Source organism: Myodes glareolus, chromosome 2 (genome assembly GCF_982192425.1).
Source record: "Myodes glareolus chromosome 2, mMyoGla1.1, whole genome shotgun sequence".
Classification (NCBI taxonomy): Eukaryota; Metazoa; Chordata; class Mammalia; order Rodentia; family Cricetidae; genus Myodes; species Myodes glareolus.
The window spans coordinates 68,899,728-68,922,111 of record NC_142027.1 but is presented as its reverse complement, the minus strand read 5'-3'; the positions used below and the strand labels follow the sequence as shown (position 1 = coordinate 68,922,111).

Here is a 22,384-nt window from a genome sequence, read left to right as displayed (position 1 = left end):
CCCTGGCCCTGAAACCAGTGCCAAAGAAACACACTTTGGCCCTAGAATAAGAGTCAGTGAAAGAAATATGTCCTGGCCAGTGAAAGGAACACAGTTTGGCTCTAAAACCACAGCCAAATCTGCCCCTGACCAACTAAGCAGAAAACCAACCAATCCCTGTGCATGCAATCTAGCCAATCTGAGCTCAAGGGACTAAAATCTGACCAATTCCCACCCTGAAAATCTTCTCCCTGGATAAATTCGTCCCCTAAGAAGCCCTATATAAGCCCTGCACCTGTTCAGTTTGCTGCTGTCCTTTTTCCACTCTGGCAGAGGTAGCCACTCTCCTGGATTCTTCCCTCCCTATAAATCTCTTAAAGGAGGTTTGAATGAAGACCTTCTTTCGCTGGAATGGAGCAGAGGAGAGAAATAACTTTTCACGGGATCCGGAGCCGAGCAGGGCTGTAACAGTGTCGCTGGGGAAACCTTCCCGACTAGCAGAGCACAGTTGTTAACAGCTTGGGGGACTATAGCCAAATTGTAACAGCTTCACTGGGGAAGCCCTCTCCTGCCTGAGCAGAACTGTTACATTGGGGAAACCTTTCCCTAGAAACCGCTACACTTACTGTGACCCTGACTGCCAGAATTGGCTTCCATCTGAGCTGCAGCACTTAGCATTCCTTAGCGCCCGTCAGGATCCCTTCCCACCCGAGGTCCAACGCTTACACCTATCTTTGTTAAAGAAAGAAAGGAAAGAAAGAAAACGAGAAAAAGACACCTCATTTATATCTGAAGAAAATGAGACTGACTCTGAGAGGAGACATACTGGGACATTTGCTGAAGAAAAACAGAATAACCATTTATTAAAGTGTACTATGAACTAGTTCATTTTTTACTAAGTTTTAAATTTACACGTAAAATTTAAGAAACACAGATTTATTTTATTTTATTGAGCTATACATTTTTCTCTGCTTCCCTCCTTTTCTCTCTCCTCCCCTTCAACTCTCTCCCATGGTCCCCATGCTCCCAATTTACTCAGGAGATCTTGTAAGAAAGCCCGATCTTTCAAAATCAAACAAAATACCTAATATATGTGAAGCCTTGCGTATTGCATGAAGGTTTTGGTATTTCAGTTCTGAAGTTTCTTTCGGACACTGGGCTTCATATACGGTATTTAGGTGGATACCTTCGGAGCTCGAGGAAGCCATCAAAGGTTTCAAAGACTAGGAGCCTAGCAAGGAAGCAACGCGGGAGTCACACCACCACAGTCGGGCACGCGGCGGCAGGCGGAGATCACGCCTGCGCGGGCCGCGCGCAAGCGGGAGGGGGAGGAGCTTTGGGCTTGCCAGTGCGCCTGCGCGCAGCACGCAACGGCGTGGGGGAGGGAGGGCCGTGTGTGTGTCTGTGTTGTTGTTCCGCGGCGGCGGCGGCGGCGGTAAGATGGCTGCCCACGGGGGCTCCGCGGCGTCGTCGGCGCTGAAGGGGTTAATTCAGCAGTTCATGGCCATCACCGGTAAGGGACGTGGCTACGGGAAGGTGAAGCGTTGGGGGGCCGGGAGGCTGTCGGGGCTGGCCCCCGGCTTCCCCTCACCTTCTTGCCTTCCTCCCTCGGGCTTTCCCTTCAGCTCCTGTCCTCTCCCCTGAGGAACAGGCGACGACAGCGTCCGGGGTCTGCGGTTCGGGCGGGAGGCAGCTTCCCCCCACCCCACCCCGCGCGGGGCCCCGAGTCCCTCGATTCAATCTCCTCTCAGTTCCCAGGCAGGCCCCCACGCCCCCTGCCAGCTCGGAGCAGGGGATGGGCCGAGCTCGCGGTCCCCGCCACCGGGGACCTGCGGGCGGGAGGAGTAGGGGGCCGCACCCGGGCCACCGCCCTCTTCCTCCATCACCTTCTCGGGGTACCGTGCGGCCCTCGGACAAGGGGTTGCAATGGGTCCCCTCACGCCGTCCTCTCCTCCTGGCCAGGTCATCGTCCCTCCGCCCCTGCCCGCCCTTCCCCTCGCTGGGCCCCCCGGAGCCTTGGCGGTGGCCCTGGCGTGCGAGGGCCTTCTCGCTTTAACGGCCGGTGGGTTCCGCCGCGCCTTTACACATCCCGGGGGACTTGCCGCCAGGAACAAGGGGTGCGGAGGAGTTAGGGACGGAGGGTGTAGGATAGGAATGAGGGGTACCCCTAAGCTTAATGGGGGGGGGCGGGAGGCCTAGAGTAATTCTGGGTAGCCTTTCCCACATCCTCATAATAAAATCAAAGATCGAGACGATGGCGCCCGAGCCTTTGCTGGTAAAATAGGGATGGCGGCAGAAACTTCTGGCCGAGAAATCTGTTTCTGGATGTCAATATCTGCGAAACCTTAGGCCTAGGTTTTGCTTTCCTTTCGGACCCCGACGAAGGGCAGACGCAGGTTCTCTTGGCCCCGAGGAAAGGCTCTATCTAAGCCATTCTATGAATGCGCCGTGGCTTGTTTCTCTCTGATGGTGCTCAACTTTTTTTGCATGAGTTATTAGAGGGCGGAGCAAATGATGAAGTTCTCCGTGGAGTGATTTGAGAGAGGAGTACTCCATGTGCCCGAGTGTGATTTTGTTGTTCTAGTTTGTCATTTTGAAAAGAGGTTAGAAAGTTAGTTCCCGCTCTCAGCAGGGCTATCTTTTCTTTGGTAATAATGTGTTAGATGTGGGGATTTTTTTTTTCTACTTTGTGTTCTTGAATTTGACGTGTCAGATCGGTAAAGCATGGTATTTTAACCAATACACGTTGTTTGCAGTTTTATAATTGAAGCTAGTTTTATTTTTTGCTCTGCAACGATAATTAGGTGGTTGATACATTGTTTTTTTTTGTCTCATCGGATGAAATATGTCAAAGTTAGTAAAATAAGATTTGTAATAAAATTGAGGTGAATAGTAAAGTAAACCTGAAAATATTGTAAAGTTTTGTGGTCAGATTATTGTGCTTAAAATATGTGGATTTCCCAGTGTCTAACCAAACCAATATTATGGAAAGAAATAGGTCTCTGTATACAAGATAATACTGCTGCATTGTTTGCATAGAAAAATGTAGTGAGTCTCATAGAGAAAACTAACAAGCCCAAAAACAAAGAAAAAGTGAAAATAAATTAGCAATCAAAAAAATAAGGATAAAATGAGCCTGGTGGTAGTGGTGCTTGCCTTTAATACCAGCACTTGAAAGGCAGGGGCAGATCGATCTCTGAGTTCAAGGAGGCCAGCCTGGTCTACAGAGTGAGTTTGAGGACAGCCAGGGCTACACAGAAAAACCCTGTCTTGAACCCCCTAACCTCCCTAAGGAAAAAAAAAGTTCCAGGCTAGCCAGGTCTTTAAGAAAATAAAAATAAAAAAATAAATGTCTCAGTGCCTAAGAGCACTGACTGTGTTCCAGAGGACCTGAGTTTTATTTCCAGCACCCACCTGACCCTTAGGACTATCTGTAACTCCAGTTGACAAGTTACAGAATCGCATTGTAGAAGAGACCTCAGTTTACTATTTCTCTGAAGTTTTTGAATGAATGGATTATTTTTTGGGGTTGTTATTTGAGATGGGGGTCTTACTATGTGTCAAAACCAAAAAGAAAACCAATCAAAAAACTAATGTGAACACATAGGAGGAGATAGACACTTCCTAGAAGAAAGAATTTTCTGTCTGAACCTGGAAGAGACATTTATGACAAGAAAAACGTGTGCAAAAGCTTGGAGATGAGAGGGTGAGCATACGGTGAGAGAAGAGACAATAGGGCTCGGGAGTTGGTGAGAATTCCAAAAGAATATGGCTAGCTTGTGAGAGATGCACTGAGGGCAGCTGAAAGAGCCTTCCTTATAAGCCATTTTAGAGATTCTTGGCTTTATTGTGTGTTTGGGTTGTTTGTTTGTTTGTTTTAGTTTGGTTTCTCTGTACTTTGGAGCCTGTCCTGGAACAAGCTCTTGTAGACCAGGCTGGCCTCGAACTCACAGAGATTTGCCTGCCTCTGTCTCCCAAGTGCTGGGATTAAAGGTGTGCGCCACCACCTCCCAGTCGCGTTTGGGTTTTTTAAAGAAAGAGTTTCTTAGCTACAATGGAGAAGAGAGATTCTTCAGGCACCTGTTGGGTTAATTAATGCAAGAAATTCTGCAGCAAGAAAGCAGAGAAAAGTAAACTTCACAAGATAAAGAAATCTGAGGAGTCAGAATGTGGGTTAAGATTTGGTTTGGACATCAAGATGTATAACAGTACTGTTTATGAGGTAGATTGTAGAAGAGGTTTGGGAAGAGGATAGGTTCAGTTTTGGGTAAGTAGGGGCTGCCATTAGGTATTTCAAATGGAGCTGTTTAGTAAGTCAGTGCATACTTGGGGATATAAAGAAGACAGATCGCCATATTAGTGGCTGATAATGATATAAATAAAACAATAAGAACAACTTTTTAAATTTTTCGAGACAGGGTATTTCTGTATAGCTTTGGAACCTGCTTGTAACTCCTGCTGCAAACCAACTGGTTTATTACCAGCGCTGGTCTCCCAAGTGCTGGTAATAAAAGCGTGGGCCACCACCCCCTGACCAGAATGACTTTTAAAGGAGAGCAGAGTGTGAGGAAATGTAGGCTCTAGGGCATAAAGCTGAAGCAAAAGCACCTGGGGAAATTACAAAGTACACAGAAGACTAAACCAGAGATGTAGGAGTAAAGTCAGCAGCATCAGATAAGCACTGCAGGAAATCAGAACTCATGGGGTTGTACTGGAAATGGGTTGCATGCCTATAATCCAGCATTCTGAAGAGCTGAAATAGGATTGCTGCTAGGTTGTAGCCACTTGGGGCTCAGCACCCAGTACCAGGCCATCGAGGATTATGTAGTGAGACTTTGGCTCAAGTAGAACTAACGGAGGTTGGGAGATAGCTCATTTGTGAAAACCCATGAGGAACTGAGTTTCATTCTCATAATCTAGGACCTAGGTAAAAAAGTGGGCATGCTTGTTATCTCAGAGATGGGGAGACAGAGACAGGCAGATCCCTGGGACTTGCAGGCCATCCAGACAACTCCTCTAAGCTAATTGAGGAGTCCAGTGGAAGTTCCTATTTCAAAACCAAAACAAAACAGGCTCTCATGGAGTATCAAAACCTAAAGTTGACTTCTGCTCTCTTTACACACGAGTGAGCACACACATTCATGTCCTTTCCCCCTTTTCTCCCCTCTCACTAGAAAAGAAAGAAAATCATAAGTTTTTTTTTAGGTTTTTGTTGTTGTATTTATTTATTTATTTTCCGAGGCAGGGTTTCTCAGTGTAGCTTTGGAGCCTATCCTGGAACTAACCCTTATAGACCAGGCTGGCCTCAAACTCAGAGTTCCTAGTGCTGGGTTTAAAGGCATGGGCCACCACCACTTGACTTGTTGTTAACAGTCTGGAAGATCTTAGAAAATCTTGACCCATTTCTACATTACATAAGAAGAAAACTACTCAGAGAAGTGAACTGACTTGGGTTATATATGTCTAGATCAGTTTTGAGACAGGGTTTCACTAATTTGCCCAGATTGGCCTTGAACTTTCTATGTAGTTGAGGCTGGCTTCAAGCTTCTGCTTTAGCCTCCTGAATAGCTAGAGTATAAGCCTGCACTACTATATCCAGCTATTTCTGTTAAGTTTTTTGTTTAAGAGTGAGTGTGTGTACATGCCCAAGCATGTGGAAGTCAGAGGACAGAGGAAGTCAGGTCTCCTTCCACCATATGGGTCCTTAGATTAAACTCAGGTGATCAAGGTTGGTGGCAAGTGCTTTTGTCCATTGAGCCATCTTGCTGGCCTATTCTGTACGTTTTGGTAAATGCATAAATTTTGTAACTGATCCATCAAGATGCAGGACAAACTGGGTATGGCGTTATGCACTCACCTACTAGTACTGTCCTAACTACTCTCAAACCTCAAGGTAGGAAGATTGGTTGAGGCCAAGAGTTCAAAACCAGCCTACACAATAAGGTGAGATTCTTTTTTTTTAATATCTGCTTTTTAAAAAAATTATTTGTGTGCATGTATGTGTGTCTGTAGAGATCAGAGATGAATATTCGATGGATCTCTTGGAACTGGAGCTACAAATGGTTGTGAACTCTGTGTGGGCGCTGGAATTCGAACCTAGGTCCTCGGGAAGAACAACCAGGGCTTGTAACCACTAAGCCATCTCTTCAGTCCCCAAAAATAAGATTCTTAAGGAGAATAGTTCCTTTTGCTCCCTTGTAGTTGCTTCTATACTTGAAGCCTAATGTTTTAATTTTTTGTTTTCCAGAATGTCATGAATGGAATTATGTTATTGAAGTCTTTAGAGTATGGCTTTTTAGTGTATTACATTTGTAATTTATTCACATTTTGTAGTATTAGTGATTAAGAGTACTGACTGCACTTCCAGAGGTCCTAAGTTCAATTCCCAGCAACCACATGGTGGCTCACAACCACTTGTATCTGGTATCTTCTGGCCTGTAGGGATACATGCAGACAGAACAGTGTATATATAGTAAGTAAATAAATCTTAAAAAAACAACAACAACAAAAAAAAAACAAGAGGGGGACACACTTGATCCCATTGAGAAAAATTACAAATAAAGCTTCTAAAAGCAGTGCAGAAGCACAATGCATATTGTCATTGGTCTTGTTTATTCCTTTCCTCGCTGTGCTAGAGTACTTGACAAAAGCCATTTAAAGGAGGGTCTCTTTTGGCTCATAATCTGATGGTATAGTCTGTTGGGATGAGTACAAGTTAGAGATGAATCCTCAGTACTTGCTTTTCTAATTTATTTAGTCCAGGACCCCAGCCCTGGGATGGTACTATCTACATTTAGGCTATGTTTTCCTCCTCAGTTAACTTCTCTGGAGATGCCATCAAAGATAACTAGAGGTGTGTCTCCTAGGTGATTCCGAATCTAGTCAAACTAGCAATGAAGATTAACTATCACACCTTACACAAATTCCTACAGGTTTACTTACTAGATCATATAATACATGAATAAATATAAGATGCTGTCAAATTGTTTCCCAAAAGCTACCATGCCATTTTGCATTCCCCTAAGCAGGTCAGGAGAGTTCCAGTTCTCTGCATTCTTGTCAGCATTTGTTATTTGAGACTTTGTTTAAAGCCTTTTCTGTAAGTGTGTAATAAGAGTAATACAGTTGTGGGTTTAATTTGCATTTCCCTAGTGATTGTTATAGATATTTTTACATACAGTAATTTACCATTCATAAACCTCTCATGCCGTAACTTTTGTTAGATTCAGAAGACAATGCTTTGTCAGACAGCAAAAGCTCTCTTAGCCATTATTTATACATTGGGTATCTCTGGTCAGGGTAATTGCAGAACAGGGAAGAGAGGTTGGGCTCTTTATTCTTTAAGTTCCCATGGAGTTACCTTCTATTCACCTGGAGTTCTGCTACTTGGTGCAGTGAAGGGTTGACTTTTTCTTTTGTTTTGTTTCTTTTCCCTATACTTACTAAGTACAGTTTTAGTACATTTTTTAAACAACAGCAAAAATCCACTTTTATTTATTTATCTTTTATTAGTTCAAAACTGGGAGGGGTACGGCATCACACAGATTATTTGTCCAGTGGCCTTTGCAAGAAGGTTGCTTCAGAATTTGGTGAGAACCATGCCACTGGTTCACAGGCCTGACTTACCTTTCCCCAGGTTACTCTGGTTTTGTTTGGTTTACCTCCAGAATTCACTGTATTATGTTTTTGCTTTATTTACATAAGTGCATCTCTTGCTGAAGTAGCAGTCAGTTTCATCTCGGGCATAAACACCTTCAATTTTAAGAAGAGCTGTGTGCCCTCTTTGGTTCCTAAGACTTCACTTTTAGCCAACAAAAATGGCCTTGGACCATAGCCTTCTAGATATATTTTCCTTTTAGAAATCGTGTTCCCAGCAGACCTCCACAGGCATAAGATGGCAGAAAGAGCTGGTGTATACATTTTTTTAAAAATATTTATTTATTTATTTATTATGTGTACAATATTCTGTCTGTGTATATGCCTGCAGGCCAGAAGAGGGCACCAGGCCCTGTTATAGATGGTTGTGAGCCACCATGTGGTCACTGGGAATTGAACTCAGGATCTTTTGAAGAGCAGGCAATGCTCTTAACCTCTGAGCCATCTCTCCAGCCCTGGTGTATACATTTAAAAAAATGTTTTAACCAGTATAGTGGTGTTATCTGTAATCCAGAACTTGGGAGTCTGCGTTAAAAGCTAGCCTGTACTACATAATAAGACCTTGTCTTAAAACAAAACAATGAACAAAAGCTTTGTAATGCTCCAGGATTGAACACTGGTAAGGTTTGAATTGTTAGGATTCAGTTTCTCACAGCCATCACCCACTTTCATTTTCACTGATTGTCTGTCTGTTTTTTTTTTGTTGTTGTTGTTTTGTTTTTTTGTAAACTTTTGCTGAGGTGAACTTGGAACCAAAAAGTAACCTCTCTAGGCTGGTGGTGGTTTCTCTGTTCAGCCCTGTATGCTGGCCTTGAACTCACAGAGATCTACCTGCCTCTATCTCCTGAGTGCTGGGACTAAAGCGCCTGGGTTTTGTTTTTAAGACAAGGTTTAGGTTTCACTGTTGTAACCCAGGCTCACCTCAAATTCTCTGTCTTCTTTCCTTTGCCTCCTGAAAGCTGGGATTATAGATGTGAGCAACCATGTCCATGTCCCATAGTTTTCTTCAATATTGCTTGTTACACTTTGGTTCCTCAATGGTAGTTAAGTCCTTGTATTAGCACTAAAAGTAATACAGCAAATTGTCATAAGGACTTTTCATTGGAATAATCCTTGATTATACAATCCTATCAGCTGTAGTAGAGACATGAACTAGACTTCATGATAGGTTTGGGGCTGTTTCCTCGTAGATGGAGAAAAGGTGTAAACTAAGAGACAGCAAGCATCAAGGAAATCACTTCTCAAAAACTATGCCCCCCCCCCAGGCGAGGTTAAGTCATGTCCTGTTTTGTTATTAGCAACTTTAAACCATTTAAAGGAGGAAAGGATAAGGGGATAAATAAGAAAAAGTACATATGTACCCTAGATTATAGACTCCTGAGTGAGATTAAGCTATTCTGCTGCTATTTATAATACTAGGATCTCAGTAAGTTTATAGATGTTTTAAGTCTTCAAGTTTATTTAATTAGTCTCATTGGAAAGTATGATTTTTGTTGTTAATAATAAGAGTGAGTTTTTACAGCTGATCTACCAAAAGTTATTATTAGGTCTTGAAACTGAAGACTTCACTAAGTTTGTTGCACTGCCCTTATATCACATAGCTCATCATTTCCTCCATCCTTTTCATCCCCTCCATCCCCTTTCAGCTAATCCTTCCTCCTTCCTACTTTGTTATTTGAGGAGGAGCCTTCTAGTGGCGCTGAACTGTTGAATCTATTACAAAAGACTTAACTAACTGCTTTCCTTTGGGTAACAAACTACTACAAATATTTCAGTAGTTTAAATTGGTTAAACATACCTTTATTTTTATAGTTCTTTTTTATTTGTTTTTTATTTTCTAGACCATTTCTCTTTGTAGCCTTGACTGTCCTGGAACCCATTATGTAGACCATGCTAACCTCAAACTCGCAGAGATCTACCTGCCTCTGCCTCTTGAGTGCTGGGATTAAAAGCAGGTGCCACCACTTGTCCATCTCAGTGGTTCATTTCTATTACTGATAAGTTGTATACCATTTATGATTATTCTTTTGCCTGGCTTTATTTTTATAATTCTTGAGGCTAAAAGCCTGAAATGGAGGTGTGTGTAGGTTTGGGGGCATTTCTTTCAGTCTATCATAACAGCCCAGCTTCTCTCCAATGGATGATATAGTACACTACCTCTTACTTATGACTGCTTCAAAAATGGACTTCCATTAACTAAAACCTTGGAGTATTTCCAGATGTTTGTTGGATATGGTGGTTCTTACCTGTGATCCTAGTGTTTCCCCAGCAACTGGGACCCTTAATTATCTCTCAGAAGTCTTCTGTTTCTAAAAGGCATACTGACAAAAAAGACTAATGTACTAGAAGGGATGGCTATGATTTTTTTTTTTAAAGTAAAGTGCCTTCTTCCTCCTCTTCTTCCTCTTCACCACTCTTGTTTTGAAATGGGGTTTTACCGTGTAGCCCATGCTGCAGTCTTCCGCCTCAGCCTCCTAAGGACTGTATTACAAGTGTGCATCAGGCCAGGCAGTAGTGGTGCATGCCTTTAATCCCAGTACTTGGGAGGCAGAGGTAGTTGGATCGGATCTCTGAGTTCGAGGCCAACCTGGTCTACAAGAGCTAGTTCTAGGACAGACTCCAAAGCTACATAGAAGCCCTGTCTCAAAAAAAAAAAAAAAGCATCATACATCCTCCTCACTTTTTAATAGTTTAACCACCTCAATGCACACTGCCTTTTTCAGTCCTGGTTTTGTTTTGTTTTGTTTTGTTTTGTTTTGAGACAGCTACATTGTCCTGGTGATCTGGAATGAGCTGTGTAGACTAGACTGGCCTTCTGCAGAGGCGTAGGTCAGACTGGTCTTGAACTCAAAGAGACCTACTTGCTTTAAAGGCATCACCACCATGCCCAGCATTCTTGTTGTTATTTTCTTTTTGGTTTTTCAAGACAGTGTTTCTCTGTGTAGCACTAGTTGTCTTGGAACTAGCTCTGTAGACCAGGCTGGCCTTGAAATCACAGTGACCCTCCTGCCTCTGCTCCCGACTGCTGGGATTAATGGCGTGCCAGCTTCCTGTTATTTTCTAAATGAGTATACAACCTAAAAGAAGCACATATTTATAGTATCAGACAAGAGAAAGAAAACTGAGACCTTATTTGGTCTGTATACTATGTGACAAAATGGTTCTCCTTAAGTGGTATATATAAATATATACATTGTATACTCTGTATGTTATTCATTGGTCATTTACATATAGCTTTAGCGCCATACAACCTGGATATTACATTTAGTAACAGCCAGCTGTTTGCTGGTTAAGAGCTGAGCTGGGCTGGGGAGACAGACCAGTCTACAAAGTGTTTTCTACCCAACTAATAGGAACTTATTTGTCCACAGAAGCTCAACTAGAAAAGGGTGTTGTACTCTTAATGGCAGTGCCAGTGCTGAGGAGATAGATGGGGCAGGAGAAGCCTTTGGTTTTGCTCGCCCCCCATGTCCTTTGCTGGAGGTCAAACGTAGGACTTCATACATGCCAGGCCAGTACTCTGCCACTGACCTACACCCCATGTCCTTATATGCATTTTCTTTTCCTTTTCTTTAATTTTAGATATATTTATTTTACTTTTTAATATTTATTTATTATTATACAATATTCTGTGTGTATGCCTGCAGGCCAGAAGAGGGCATCAGACCTCATTATAGATGGTTGTGAGCCACCATGTGGTTGCTGGAAATTGAACTCAGGACCTTTGGAAGAGCAGGCAATGCTCTTAACTACTAAGTCATCTCTCCAGCCCTATTTATTTTACTTTTATTTGTATTAGTGTTTACCTGAATGTACTACTCTGCACTACATGACCTACATGACCTACCTGTGGAGGTCAGAAGAGAGCATTAGAGCCCCTGGGACTAGAGTTATGGATGGTTGTGAGCCACATTGTGGGTGTGGGAAACTGAACCCAGGTCCTCTACAAGAGCAACAAGTGCTCTTAACCAGCTATTTCTCCAGCCACTCATATGCATTTTCCTAATTCACTTAACTTATGATATTGGTAATATTTCCATCTTATAACAGAGAACTAAATCTTAGAGAAATTATGGATGACATGACTAGAATTTAGAACTAAGTTTATCTGAGGAGTTTCCAGGATCCTTTTGCCTACATGAAGAAAGGAATAAGCAGAATGTTTTCTTATTTGAGTATAGAGAGAGGCTAGGCATGCAGTTTTTTTTTTTTTTATAGATCGTAACTTTTTTATTGTTCTTTATTGTTTGTTTGTTTTGAGGCGGTTTCTCTGTGTATTCCTGGCTGTTCTGGAACTTGCCATGCATACCAGACTGGCCTCGAATTCATAGATTTCACCTGTCTACCTCTGCCTCCCAAGTGCTGGCATTAAATGTATCTCTACATCCCCAGGTACTTCAGTTTCTTTTTGTTGCCAGGGCTTAAGTTTTTTTTACACTGGTTAGATTCCATCCCCTTTAAAAAACTTTTTATCTTAGATTTATTTTATGTGCGTGAGTGTTTTGCCTGCTTGCATGCATGTGTATGTGCTATACATGTGTGCCTGGTGCTTTCAGAGGTCTGAAGAAGACACCTGATCTCCTGGAACTGGAGTTCCACAGATGGTTGAGAACTGCCATGTGGATGCAGGGCCTTTGCAAATATCCTTAACCGCCGAACTATCTCTAGCTTCTGGTGACTCCTTTTAGTTTGACGATTTTTTTTACAAGACCCTAGGTACATAAGTATGTAAAGTATGTAAAGTACATAAAACATTTATTGCTAATAAATCAAATTATGTAGTGAGACACAAATTATATAAATCCAGGCTGACTTTGAATCTTACATATAACAGAGTATATCCTTGAATTTCTGATCCTCCTAATCCAACCTTCCAGTGCTGAGATTTGTATTGTTGTCTTAGTTACTTTCCTATTGCTATGATGAGATACCATGACCAAAGCAACTTACTTAAAAAAAAAGAAAAAAAGAAAACATTTTATTGGGACTTGCATTTTCATAGTGTTAGTTTACTTAGTCCATGATTATCAGGGTGCCGAGCTTGTGAGCAAGCAGGCAGGCAGACAGCTTTGGTGCTAGAGCAGAAGCCAAGAGCTAACGCATCTTGAGACAACTGTGAAATAGCTAACTGGGTATGTTGTGGGGTTTTGAAACCTCAAAGCTCATCCCAGTGATGCACCTCCTAATTCTTCTTCCCAAACATTTTTACCCAATTGGAGATCAAACATTGAAATATCTGAGCCAATAGGAGCTATTTTCATTCAAACCATCACAGTTACCATGCCTAGTTTTATGTGGTGCCAGGTATCAAATTCAGGGCTTAGTACCTGCTAGGAAAGTACCCCTATGTCCTCAGCACAAGAATTTTAATTTAATTATTTATTATTACTATTGAGAGACTGTGTAACCCTGACTGATCTAGAATTTACTATGTGGACCAGGCTAGTCTCAAACTCACTGCTGAGGTTAAAGGTGAACAACAATTCAATACAAATATTGAAATAAATTCGATAACAAATTTGTATAATATATGCTTACTTTTTACATAGAGAACTCTTAGATGAATATTGGATACTATAGGATGTAAACCATCTTCAGTGCTTTTCAGAGTTGGTTAGTATTTTGATTTTTGTAATCAGTGCTGACAATGCTGCTGCACAAATATATCATGATGGCAGAAGTGTGTATAGTGCCACTTTAGAAATTGTTGTAAGTCCTGCTAGGCAGTAGTGAACATCCAGGATTGTTACACAGAGAAACCCTGTCTTGTGGCAGGGGGCGGGGGAGCAGAGTAAAGAAAATTGTTGAAGATTTTATCATAATTTCAGGTCAAAGTTTTTGGGGATAGGCAGTCCAAAGTGTTAACAGTTTGCAAGAGGATTGGCCTAACAACTCCCTCATTTTGTTTTTTTATTTATTTTTTGAGACAGGGTATTACTGTCTAGTTCATGCTTGCTTCAATTTATAATCCTACATCTGCCTTCCAAGTGTTGGGATTATAGGTGTATACCACCATGCCTTGCTTATATTATCTCGTTTTATTCACAAAGTGTCTTTGGAGTTCTGGTAGGAAGAGAGTGGTGAGAAGATGGCAGTAAAAATGTGTATGCAGTAGTCATTTGTCACTTGAACTTCCCTTTTCTTTTTCTTCTCTTTTTTGTTCTCTTCCTTTTTGAAGTGGAATTGCATTCTGTCGTGCAGGTTACCTTAATCCGTCTTTAGCCTCCTGGACAACGTCTGTCTTATATATGCAGCTCACGAGAGACTGTGATTTTTTTCAAAAAGAAAATAGAGAATCACAAGTTATTTTGCTGTGTAAAAAGTATATCAAGGATACTGGTGAGATGTCTTGCTGTTAAGCCTGATGATCTGAGTTCAATCTCTGTGACTCACTTGGAGAGAACTGACTCCTGCAGGTTTGTGATAGGCACACACCTCACACAAACCAAGATAAGTTTTAAAATGCGAAAAAAAAAATAGAACTAGGCATAAATAAATACAAAGTTTAAAAAAGCATATCTGTTTTCCCCTGGGAACTCCACTCTCAGGTATTATTTCTCACTTTTCATTAATAAATCTACATTCACTCTCATTTAAATGTCTTTAAAAAAAGAAGCATGACCAAGAGCAGTGTTCTTGAGAACTGTAGTAGAATCTGTAGTAGGACTTTACTCAGCTTAGAAAGATGTGAGGAGGAGTGGCTCTCCTTGGTGAGTACTTGGCTGCTCCATAGTTGCGGGAGGGGAAGATTCTCAGAAAGCTTCCCAGATTTACCAGCTTGCTGTTTCCAAGACTTTCCTGAGTAATTCTTGATCTTGGAGAAATATTTGTTTTCCAGATTATTATGAAGGATATTACAAAGGATAGATGTATAGAATAAGTTATGGGAGAACATGGAACTTCTACACTCCCTTTGTGGATGTGCCACCCTTTAAGAACCTCAGATTGGTTCTTTTTTTATTTTGTTTTGTTTTTGTCTTTTGAGACAGGGTTTTTCTGTGGCTTTGGGGCCTGTCCTGGAACTAGCTCTTGTAGACCAGGCTGGCCTTGAACTCACAGAGATCCGCCTCTGCCTCCTGAGGATTAAAGGCATCCACCGCTGCCACCACCACCTGGCTATCAACATTTGGTTCTTGAGAAGCTCCCTGAAGTCTGTCATTTCTGTTTTTATGGAGATTTCATTGCATATGTATGAGTGATTAGCTTTTAATATTTCTATCCTTACTTAATCTGCCTTGGTTTCAGGTGATCTAGCTTTCATCTTGAAGGCTGCCGTGAGCTTTTCAGCCTTCAGTCAACCCCAGTTGCAATCCTTAAAATGACATTTTGAGGATTCCAAGAATTTTTGAAATTGTAATAGGAAATAGGACCAAAGGCCATTGTATTTCATGTCATACCACATGAAAGATAATTTTATATTTTTCTTGTTTTCTTTTCCCCATAAAAGGTGTTTGTTTTTCAATTAAAATTAACTTCAATAAAAATTAATTACCTCTTTTTTCCTTTTTGGTTTTTCAAGACAAGGTTTCTTTGTGCAACCTTGGATGGCCTGGAACTAGCTCTGTAGACCTGGCTGACCTCGAAGTCACAGAGATCTGCCTGTCTCTCCCTCCTGATTGCTGGGATTAAAGGTGTGCGCCACCACTACCCAGTAGAATGATGCTCCTTTAGGGTCCTGTTGTAGTAATTAAGTAAAAAATGTGAAGGACTTGAACTAAATAAAACTTTTGAGGTAGTAGTAACTAAAATTATAGAGAAAGGCCAGAAATAGTACACACCTTTAATGATAGCACTTAGGAGGCAGGAGACTCTTCGTGAGTTTGAGGCTAACCTGTTTTACATAATGGGTTCTAAATGCACCAGGGCTACATAGTGAGACTGTCTTTAACACACACACACACACACACACACACACACACACGCACGCACACGCACGCACTCTCGCTCACGCGCGCACACATACACAGTATAGGTGCACACATAAAAACTAAGTGTTGTACACACCTTTAATATCAGAGACCAAGACAGGGATCTCTGACTATGTGGTCAACTTGACCTACACTGTGAGTTTCAAGCTATCCAAGGCTACAATAATGAGAGACTGTTTAAAAAATGTGGGGAGTGGGGTATATGGTGTAGTAATTGGTGTGGTAATTATAGCAGTAGTAGTTGTAGTAGTAGTGGTAATAGTAGAGAATGAGAGTATTAGAAGTAGAGGTAGTACTTCCATTTTTTTATCATTTGACTAATGTAGAATGTATGAAAAATTCCTCTTCATAGGAAAAAATGCTGAATAAAATGTGTGATATTGGAAACTGGATCGATGGCATATCAATTAAGAACATTTAACTGTACTTCCAGAATACCTGGAGTTGTTCCCAGCATCTACATGTTGACTTACTACTAACTCTAGTTTTAGAGGATGATTAAAGCCTTCTGACTTTTTTGTGCACAAGGCATACATATGGTGCATATACATATATGCAATCAAAACATTCATACATACGTATAGAATAAAAGTTCTTTTTAAAATCTTATATGATCCATCACTGTGCTGTCAAAAAGCTAAAAATGAAATTACATTGGGAATGCAGATGTTAGCTAGCTTTTTGTTGCTTTTGTTTTTTGAGACAAGGTTTCTTTATGTAGTCTTAGCTGTCTTGGAACTTGCTCTATAGACCAGACTGGCCTCTAGCTCACAGAGATCCACCTGTCTTTGCCTTCGAGTGCTAGAATTATAAAGGTGTGCACCACCAGTGTCTGGCACAGGTGTTAGCTAGCTTTCCTAAACATCTTTCATCCTGTGGAATATGCTCAAATTGTTTTTTGTTTGCTTGTTTTGTTAAACTTATTTTTATAGCATAATGGAGCTCAAGAAACAAAGTCCAGTGTTTGAAGGACTCCAAAAGAACTTCTCTTTATTCAGGAAAGTTAACATTTTGCTTTCAATCTTGGCAAGGGGTCTTATGTATGGAGAAGGATGTCTAACAAGGCCTGTTACAGTTATATTTTCCATGTAGTCTTGGAAAACTTTCTAGCCAACTATCAGATCTTTGGTTTTTCAAGACAGGGTTTTTCTGTAGCTTTGAAGATTGTCTTGGAATTCACTTTGTAGACCGGGCTGGCCTCAAACTCATGGAGATTCTCCTGCCTCTGCTTACCAAGTGCTGGGATTAAAGGCGTGCGCCACCACTGCCCGGCTTCAGCTATCAGCTCTTATTTGGTTATATCTGCTGTGACGTTGCAAAATTCATCAAGCTTTTAGGAGAATGTTCCTTCAATGCCAGGCTCCAAACAGTCTTCAGGTAAAAGTTCCAGGGTATGCTGTACTAGATGATAGTAAACAAATCACAGATGAGCCCTAGACAAGGGGGTGCATGCCATAATTTCAGTACTTGATGGCAAATATGTGCACCCACTGAGCCAGCTTTCTGGTCCCTAATCTCAGCACTTGGAATGTCAAACTAGAAGGACAGTGTGAGACTCCGTTTCAAAAGAACAGAGCCTGGGGGTTGGAGAGATATGGCTCAGTGATTAAAAGCTCTTGCTGTGCGGTCGTAAGGACCAGAGTTTTAGTCTCACCACCATATAACAATCTGGGCTCCCTGCAAATGCCTTGGACTCCAGCTTTAGGAAGTTGGAAGACACTACATAATGGCAGTGGCCTCTGTGCTTTTAGATGTGTGCAACTGCAGTTATACACATTCAGATAAGTAATGAAAAGAATAAAAATTACAAAGCTAGAGAGGTGGCTCAGCAGTTAATAACACAAACTGTTCTTGCAGAGGATTTAAGCACATGCATTGACTCAACACTACCAACTGGAAGGAATCTGCTGACACCCTCTCTGGATTAATGTGCACATAACCCACCTCCTCATACACACACATTGAAGTGTTTGCTTATTTTCTATTTTTAAATAAAATTCGGTAGTCAGATATTGATCAGAGATTTGACCTGTGACCACCTCTCTCCCCTTCTCTGATTCAAAAGGGCCCCACAAATCTTTCCAAGCCCCTCATTACTACTTTCTGTATCTCTCTCTATTTGTATCTTGGGTCTTCCAAAACCTCTATGGTTAATTCTGCTCAGCTAATCACTAACTGTGTCTCTTGGTTCAAGTTTAACTTTATTGACAGTCTCAGAGTGTCAGAGCAAACAAATATCTTCCAAAAATATATACATAATGAAAAGATTAAAATTTAAAAATAACACAGAAAAATTGGATAATGAGTGAGATCAAGGAAAAAATAAGATAGTGATCCCTAGAGATTGCAGAAAGTTTATAGTGTAGTAATATATGTTTCATATTAATAGAGATAATTGAAATTAAAGGTTGAAGTAGGAATGTGAGTTTAGACTTTCTTAAAATATAATCAGATGAAGAACTTGGAAAAAATAGAACTACTTATAAAGGATTAAATGATGTTTAATCAGTTAATATACCTAAAGAGAAAATATGTGAACTAGAAGATAGCAGTGAAGATATCAAAATGAGCTGCCATGCACTTGTAATTCCAGTACTGGGAGACTGAGGAAGGAGGAGGCTAGCCTGGGTTACAGAGCCAAACTCTATCTGAGAAGGAACAAACAATAAGATACTGCTGAGGAAGCAGCATGAAGATTTAAAGAGACAGCATTTAAAAAAAGATTGATTCGGGGCCATGGTGACACATGCCTTTAATCTCAGCACTCAGGAGGCAGAAGCAGGCAGATTTCTGTGAGTGTGAGGCCAGTCTGGTATACAAAAGGAGTTCCAAGACAAGCAGGGCAACACACAGAAACCCTGTTTTGAAAAGAAAGAAAGAAAAAGAAAGAAAGAAAGAAAGAAAGAAAAGAAAAGAAAAGAAAAGAAAAAAGAGAAAGAAATCCAGTTAATCCCAAAGAATAAATAAGATTAGCTTTGACAAGTCACAGTGGAAACTGCAGGCCAGTGACAGAAACCTTAAAAGTTCTAGAACCAACAGACTGCTATAAAAATAATTTTCATTAAGCTGACAACTGATTTCCCAGCTATAGCAACAGAAAGCAGAGGACATTGGAATTCTGCCTTGTTTACTGAGACAAAACAGCTGTCAGCCTGAAATGGCATACTCAGTAAAATGCTTTCACAATAGACATTTCGAGACAAAAATCTTAGTGCATTTGCTACCAACAGAACACGATTTCAAGGGATATAATTCAGATAAAGAAAACTCATCTCAAATAGAAAGTTCAAGGTGATTTGCAGTGGCCACATGATATTTAAATTAAATACATACTATGGTTCACATTGTACTAGTATAGAATGCTTTATGTTTCAAAATTTGCTTCATTAACTGAATCTACTCTGGACATATTTCTGGACATGTGTTGCATGTAATATTTTATGTTGATTTGATTCAACATAAAGTCTGTACAATTGAGTCAAAAAAAGGAATTTCTTAGTACATGTAAAATTATTTTTAAGAGGACTTTACCAATTTACATTTATTCAACAGATTGTGCTGGCTTTATTTACAAATGATTGTTTGGACCAGTTTTAAATAGCGAAGCTTGACGTTTCTTACCAGATATTTATATCTTGACAAAAATGGTCTTCTCTTGGTTTGACATTAAAAATGTGTTCTGGGGCCAGGCCCTGGTGACACTTGCCTTTAATCCCAGCATTTAGGAGGCAGAGGGAGGTGGATCTCTGTGAGTTCAAGGTCAACCTTGTCTACAGAGTGAGTTCCAGGACAGGCTCCAAAGCAGCAGAGAAACCCTGTCTCCCCCCCCTCCCAAAAGTGTTAAAAGTGTTCTGAGTTTGAGCCATAGCCCAGCCCCTCCTCAAAAACTTTCTGAGTAGATGAGAAAATGTTTAGTTGCATTCTTTCTAACAATATTTCTAACTTTCTAGAATATAGTCTTTAATTTTTCTTTATTCCATTTTATTACTAACAAATAACATACTTGATTTTTTTTTTCTTTGTCTGTTTGTTTTTGGTTTTGTTTTTTGAAACAGGGTTTTACAGTATAGTCCCAGGCTGGTCTTAAACTCACAGATATCTCTGAGTCCCAGTGCTTGTATGTACCACTACATTAGTTAATTCAGCCATTTAAAGAAATTGCAAATAGAGCTGAGGAGATGCAAGCATGAGGATTTGAATTCAAATCCCCAAGCCCTATGTAAAGCCAGTTACCGTAGCACACATCTGTAACCCCAGTATTCCTACATTGAGATGAGAGGCTAGAGAATCTCCTGAAAGCTTGTTAGATAGCTAGCCTACATATGTAGTGACAGGTAAGAGATTCTTTCTCTGACAAGACAGAAGCAAGGAACAGTACCAGATATTGTCCTTTGACCACCGTGCATGTGCCGTGGTACACCCACATGCACATACATGCATATGCACACACATAATATATAAACAAATGACAAATAGACAGCCAAATGTAGTAGTGGCTATTCTTGTAAGACTAGTATTTGAGGCTGAGGCAGAGGGTTTCTGAGTTGAGCTACAGTATGAGACCTGTCTTAAACAAAACTACACATGTACTTGTTCTTGTTTGTACTCTTGTCTTACTGCTGTGGTGCTGTTATGTTGTTTTCTAGCTCTGGTATTTATTCCAGCCAGCCAACAGGATAGAAGTGAATAAATGTGTTTTTGTACAAGTCATTTTAAAGGGGGAGAAGACTGTTAATCTTTTTGACGATTCCATGTTTTAACATAAGCTGGAATATAAGATGTCATTTTTAACTTTTTTCTGTTCATTTGCTTTTTCAGGTGCAAGTGAAAGTGTAGGAAAACATATGCTTGAAGCTTGTAACAACAACCTGGAGATGGCGGTCACTATGTTTTTGGATGGTGGAGGAATTGCTGAGGAGCCCAGTACCAGTTCAGCAAGTGTCTCTGCAGTCAGACCACACACAGAGTATGAATTTATTATTTATTGTAGAAGTTACTCTTTGCCTAAATTAACTAGTTGCATTTTTATCAAAGTTCGGTCAAGTTTTGAAAAACATTTAAGGTTGAAAGCCTCTGAAAAATATGTGGAAATTTTTGTGTTTACTATACCTTAAATTCTCTAGAGCATGACATCTTGTCTGTCTGTTTGTTTGTTTGTTTTCATCTTGTCTCTTTAATTCTTATTTTTAGTCCTCAGATGAGTATGTGGGTTAAAGGTGGGCAGGTGACAGAGTACACTGTGCAACTGCTTGATCATAATTGACCTGAGATTGGGATTTATGTACTCCACAGCCACCAGCTATACAACAACAAGAATTTTGTTGGCTTAGGATTTTGCTCAGTTGGTAGAAGTTTTGCCTAACATTCAAGAAGTTCTGGGTTTTAGCCACAACACTGGATAAACCAGACTTGGTGACACATGCATATAGTCCTAGCACTTAGGAAGTGGAGACAGAAGCAATCTTCAGTTTGAAGTCATTTTGGTTTTTTTGTTCTTTTTAAAGACCATTATAGTTTGGTGGTATTATTATTATTATTCTCTGTCTCAGGAAACTAGAGCATGACTGTTTTTTCCTAAGCTACACAGCAGTTAAAAAGCAGGTATCTTTTTCTTCCAGAGGACCTAGGTTCAATTCCCAGCATCCACATGGTAGCTCAAAACTGTAATTTCAGTTCCAGGGGATCTGACACTCACACAGACATGCATGCAGACAAAACACCAATGCACATAAAATAAAAGTAAATACATCATTTTAAAAAGTTCTAATCCTTCATTCTTTTGTTTTGTTGTTGTTGTTGTTCTTTGTTGTTGTTGTTGTTGTTGTTTTGAGACAGGGTTTTGTTTTGTTTTGTTTTATTTTAGTGTAGCCTTGGCTGTCCCAGAACTAATTTGCTCTATAGACCAGTCTGGCCTGGAACTCAGAGAGGTCTGCCTGCCTGCCTCTGCCTCCTAAGTGCTGGGATTAAAGGTGTGTGCCACCACTGCCCGGTTCAGTCCTTTATTCTTTAGTTACCTGCCTAGTCACTAATGGCATCCCCACTATATATAGAACTGTATATGTTTGATTTTTTTCTAGCCCTTTATATTTGATTAGTAAGAGTTTGCAATAAATGCGTAACTTTTGAGCAAAATTTCATCACTCTTTGGAAAGTATTAGACCCGAACCTTGTTGGGACTACTATAGCCACATGTCTCTGCTCTCAAATGGCCATTGAGTTTTTTGTTTGTTTTGAGATACTATTACTGTATAGCCTAGGTTGGCCTTGAATTCATGATCTTCCTATGTATTCCAGGTGTGCCCACAATTCCTGACTAAGCATTAGCTTTAACAACAACCAAAATCAAAACAAAATAAAAACAAAATTTTAAAAGGGGCAAGGCTTAGTAGCCCATGCTTTTAGTTCTATCACTCAGGAGGCAGAGGCTGGCATGGTCTACATAGTCCCTGTCTTGAAAAACAGAACCAAACCAAAAAAACCCTTAATTTAAAAGTCTCTAAGTAAGACTTTAATACTCTTAGTCTAAATTACTCTTTTGTAATTCTCATAATTTATAATATGAGAAACAAAGGAGTCATTTTAAGTACAATAGGCAAAGGGCCAGGCTTTTATTTTTATGAAATCAGATATAATTTAAGAACCAGGTCATATACAAGTATAATTGCTCCTTTGTTGAGTTAGTTTCAGATTAATGGAATATTGTTTTTACATGTGTTATGAACTTTAGAGGTCATATTAATAGCTTACAAAGTTTTTGCTTTTTTGTTTTTTGTTTTCTGTTGACATTTGTCTTAAGTGTGATCCCATTCCCCAACATGGCT

General features: G+C 40.4%; 1 protein-coding gene and 1 pseudogene across 2 annotated transcripts in view; one reads left to right on the top strand and one right to left on the bottom strand.

Annotated features, from left to right (window-relative positions):
• The first annotated feature begins 1,351 nt into the window (after positions 1-1,351).
• The window catches only part of Ubxn7 (UBX domain protein 7), a 61,002-nt gene continuing 39,969 nt past the window's right edge, over positions 1,352-22,384 (top strand). For both annotated transcript variants that reach the window (XM_048454022.3, XM_048454021.3), the window contains exons 1-2: positions 1,352-1,492; positions 20,382-20,529. In XM_048454022.3, the coding sequence (XP_048309979.1) occupies positions 1,420-1,492; positions 20,382-20,529 (221 nt within the window). In that variant the 5' untranslated portion in view covers positions 1,352-1,419. The remainder of the gene's footprint in view (positions 1,493-20,381; positions 20,530-22,384) is intronic.
• LOC125413149 (large ribosomal subunit protein eL33 pseudogene) lies at positions 7,493-10,085 on the bottom strand (annotated as a pseudogene).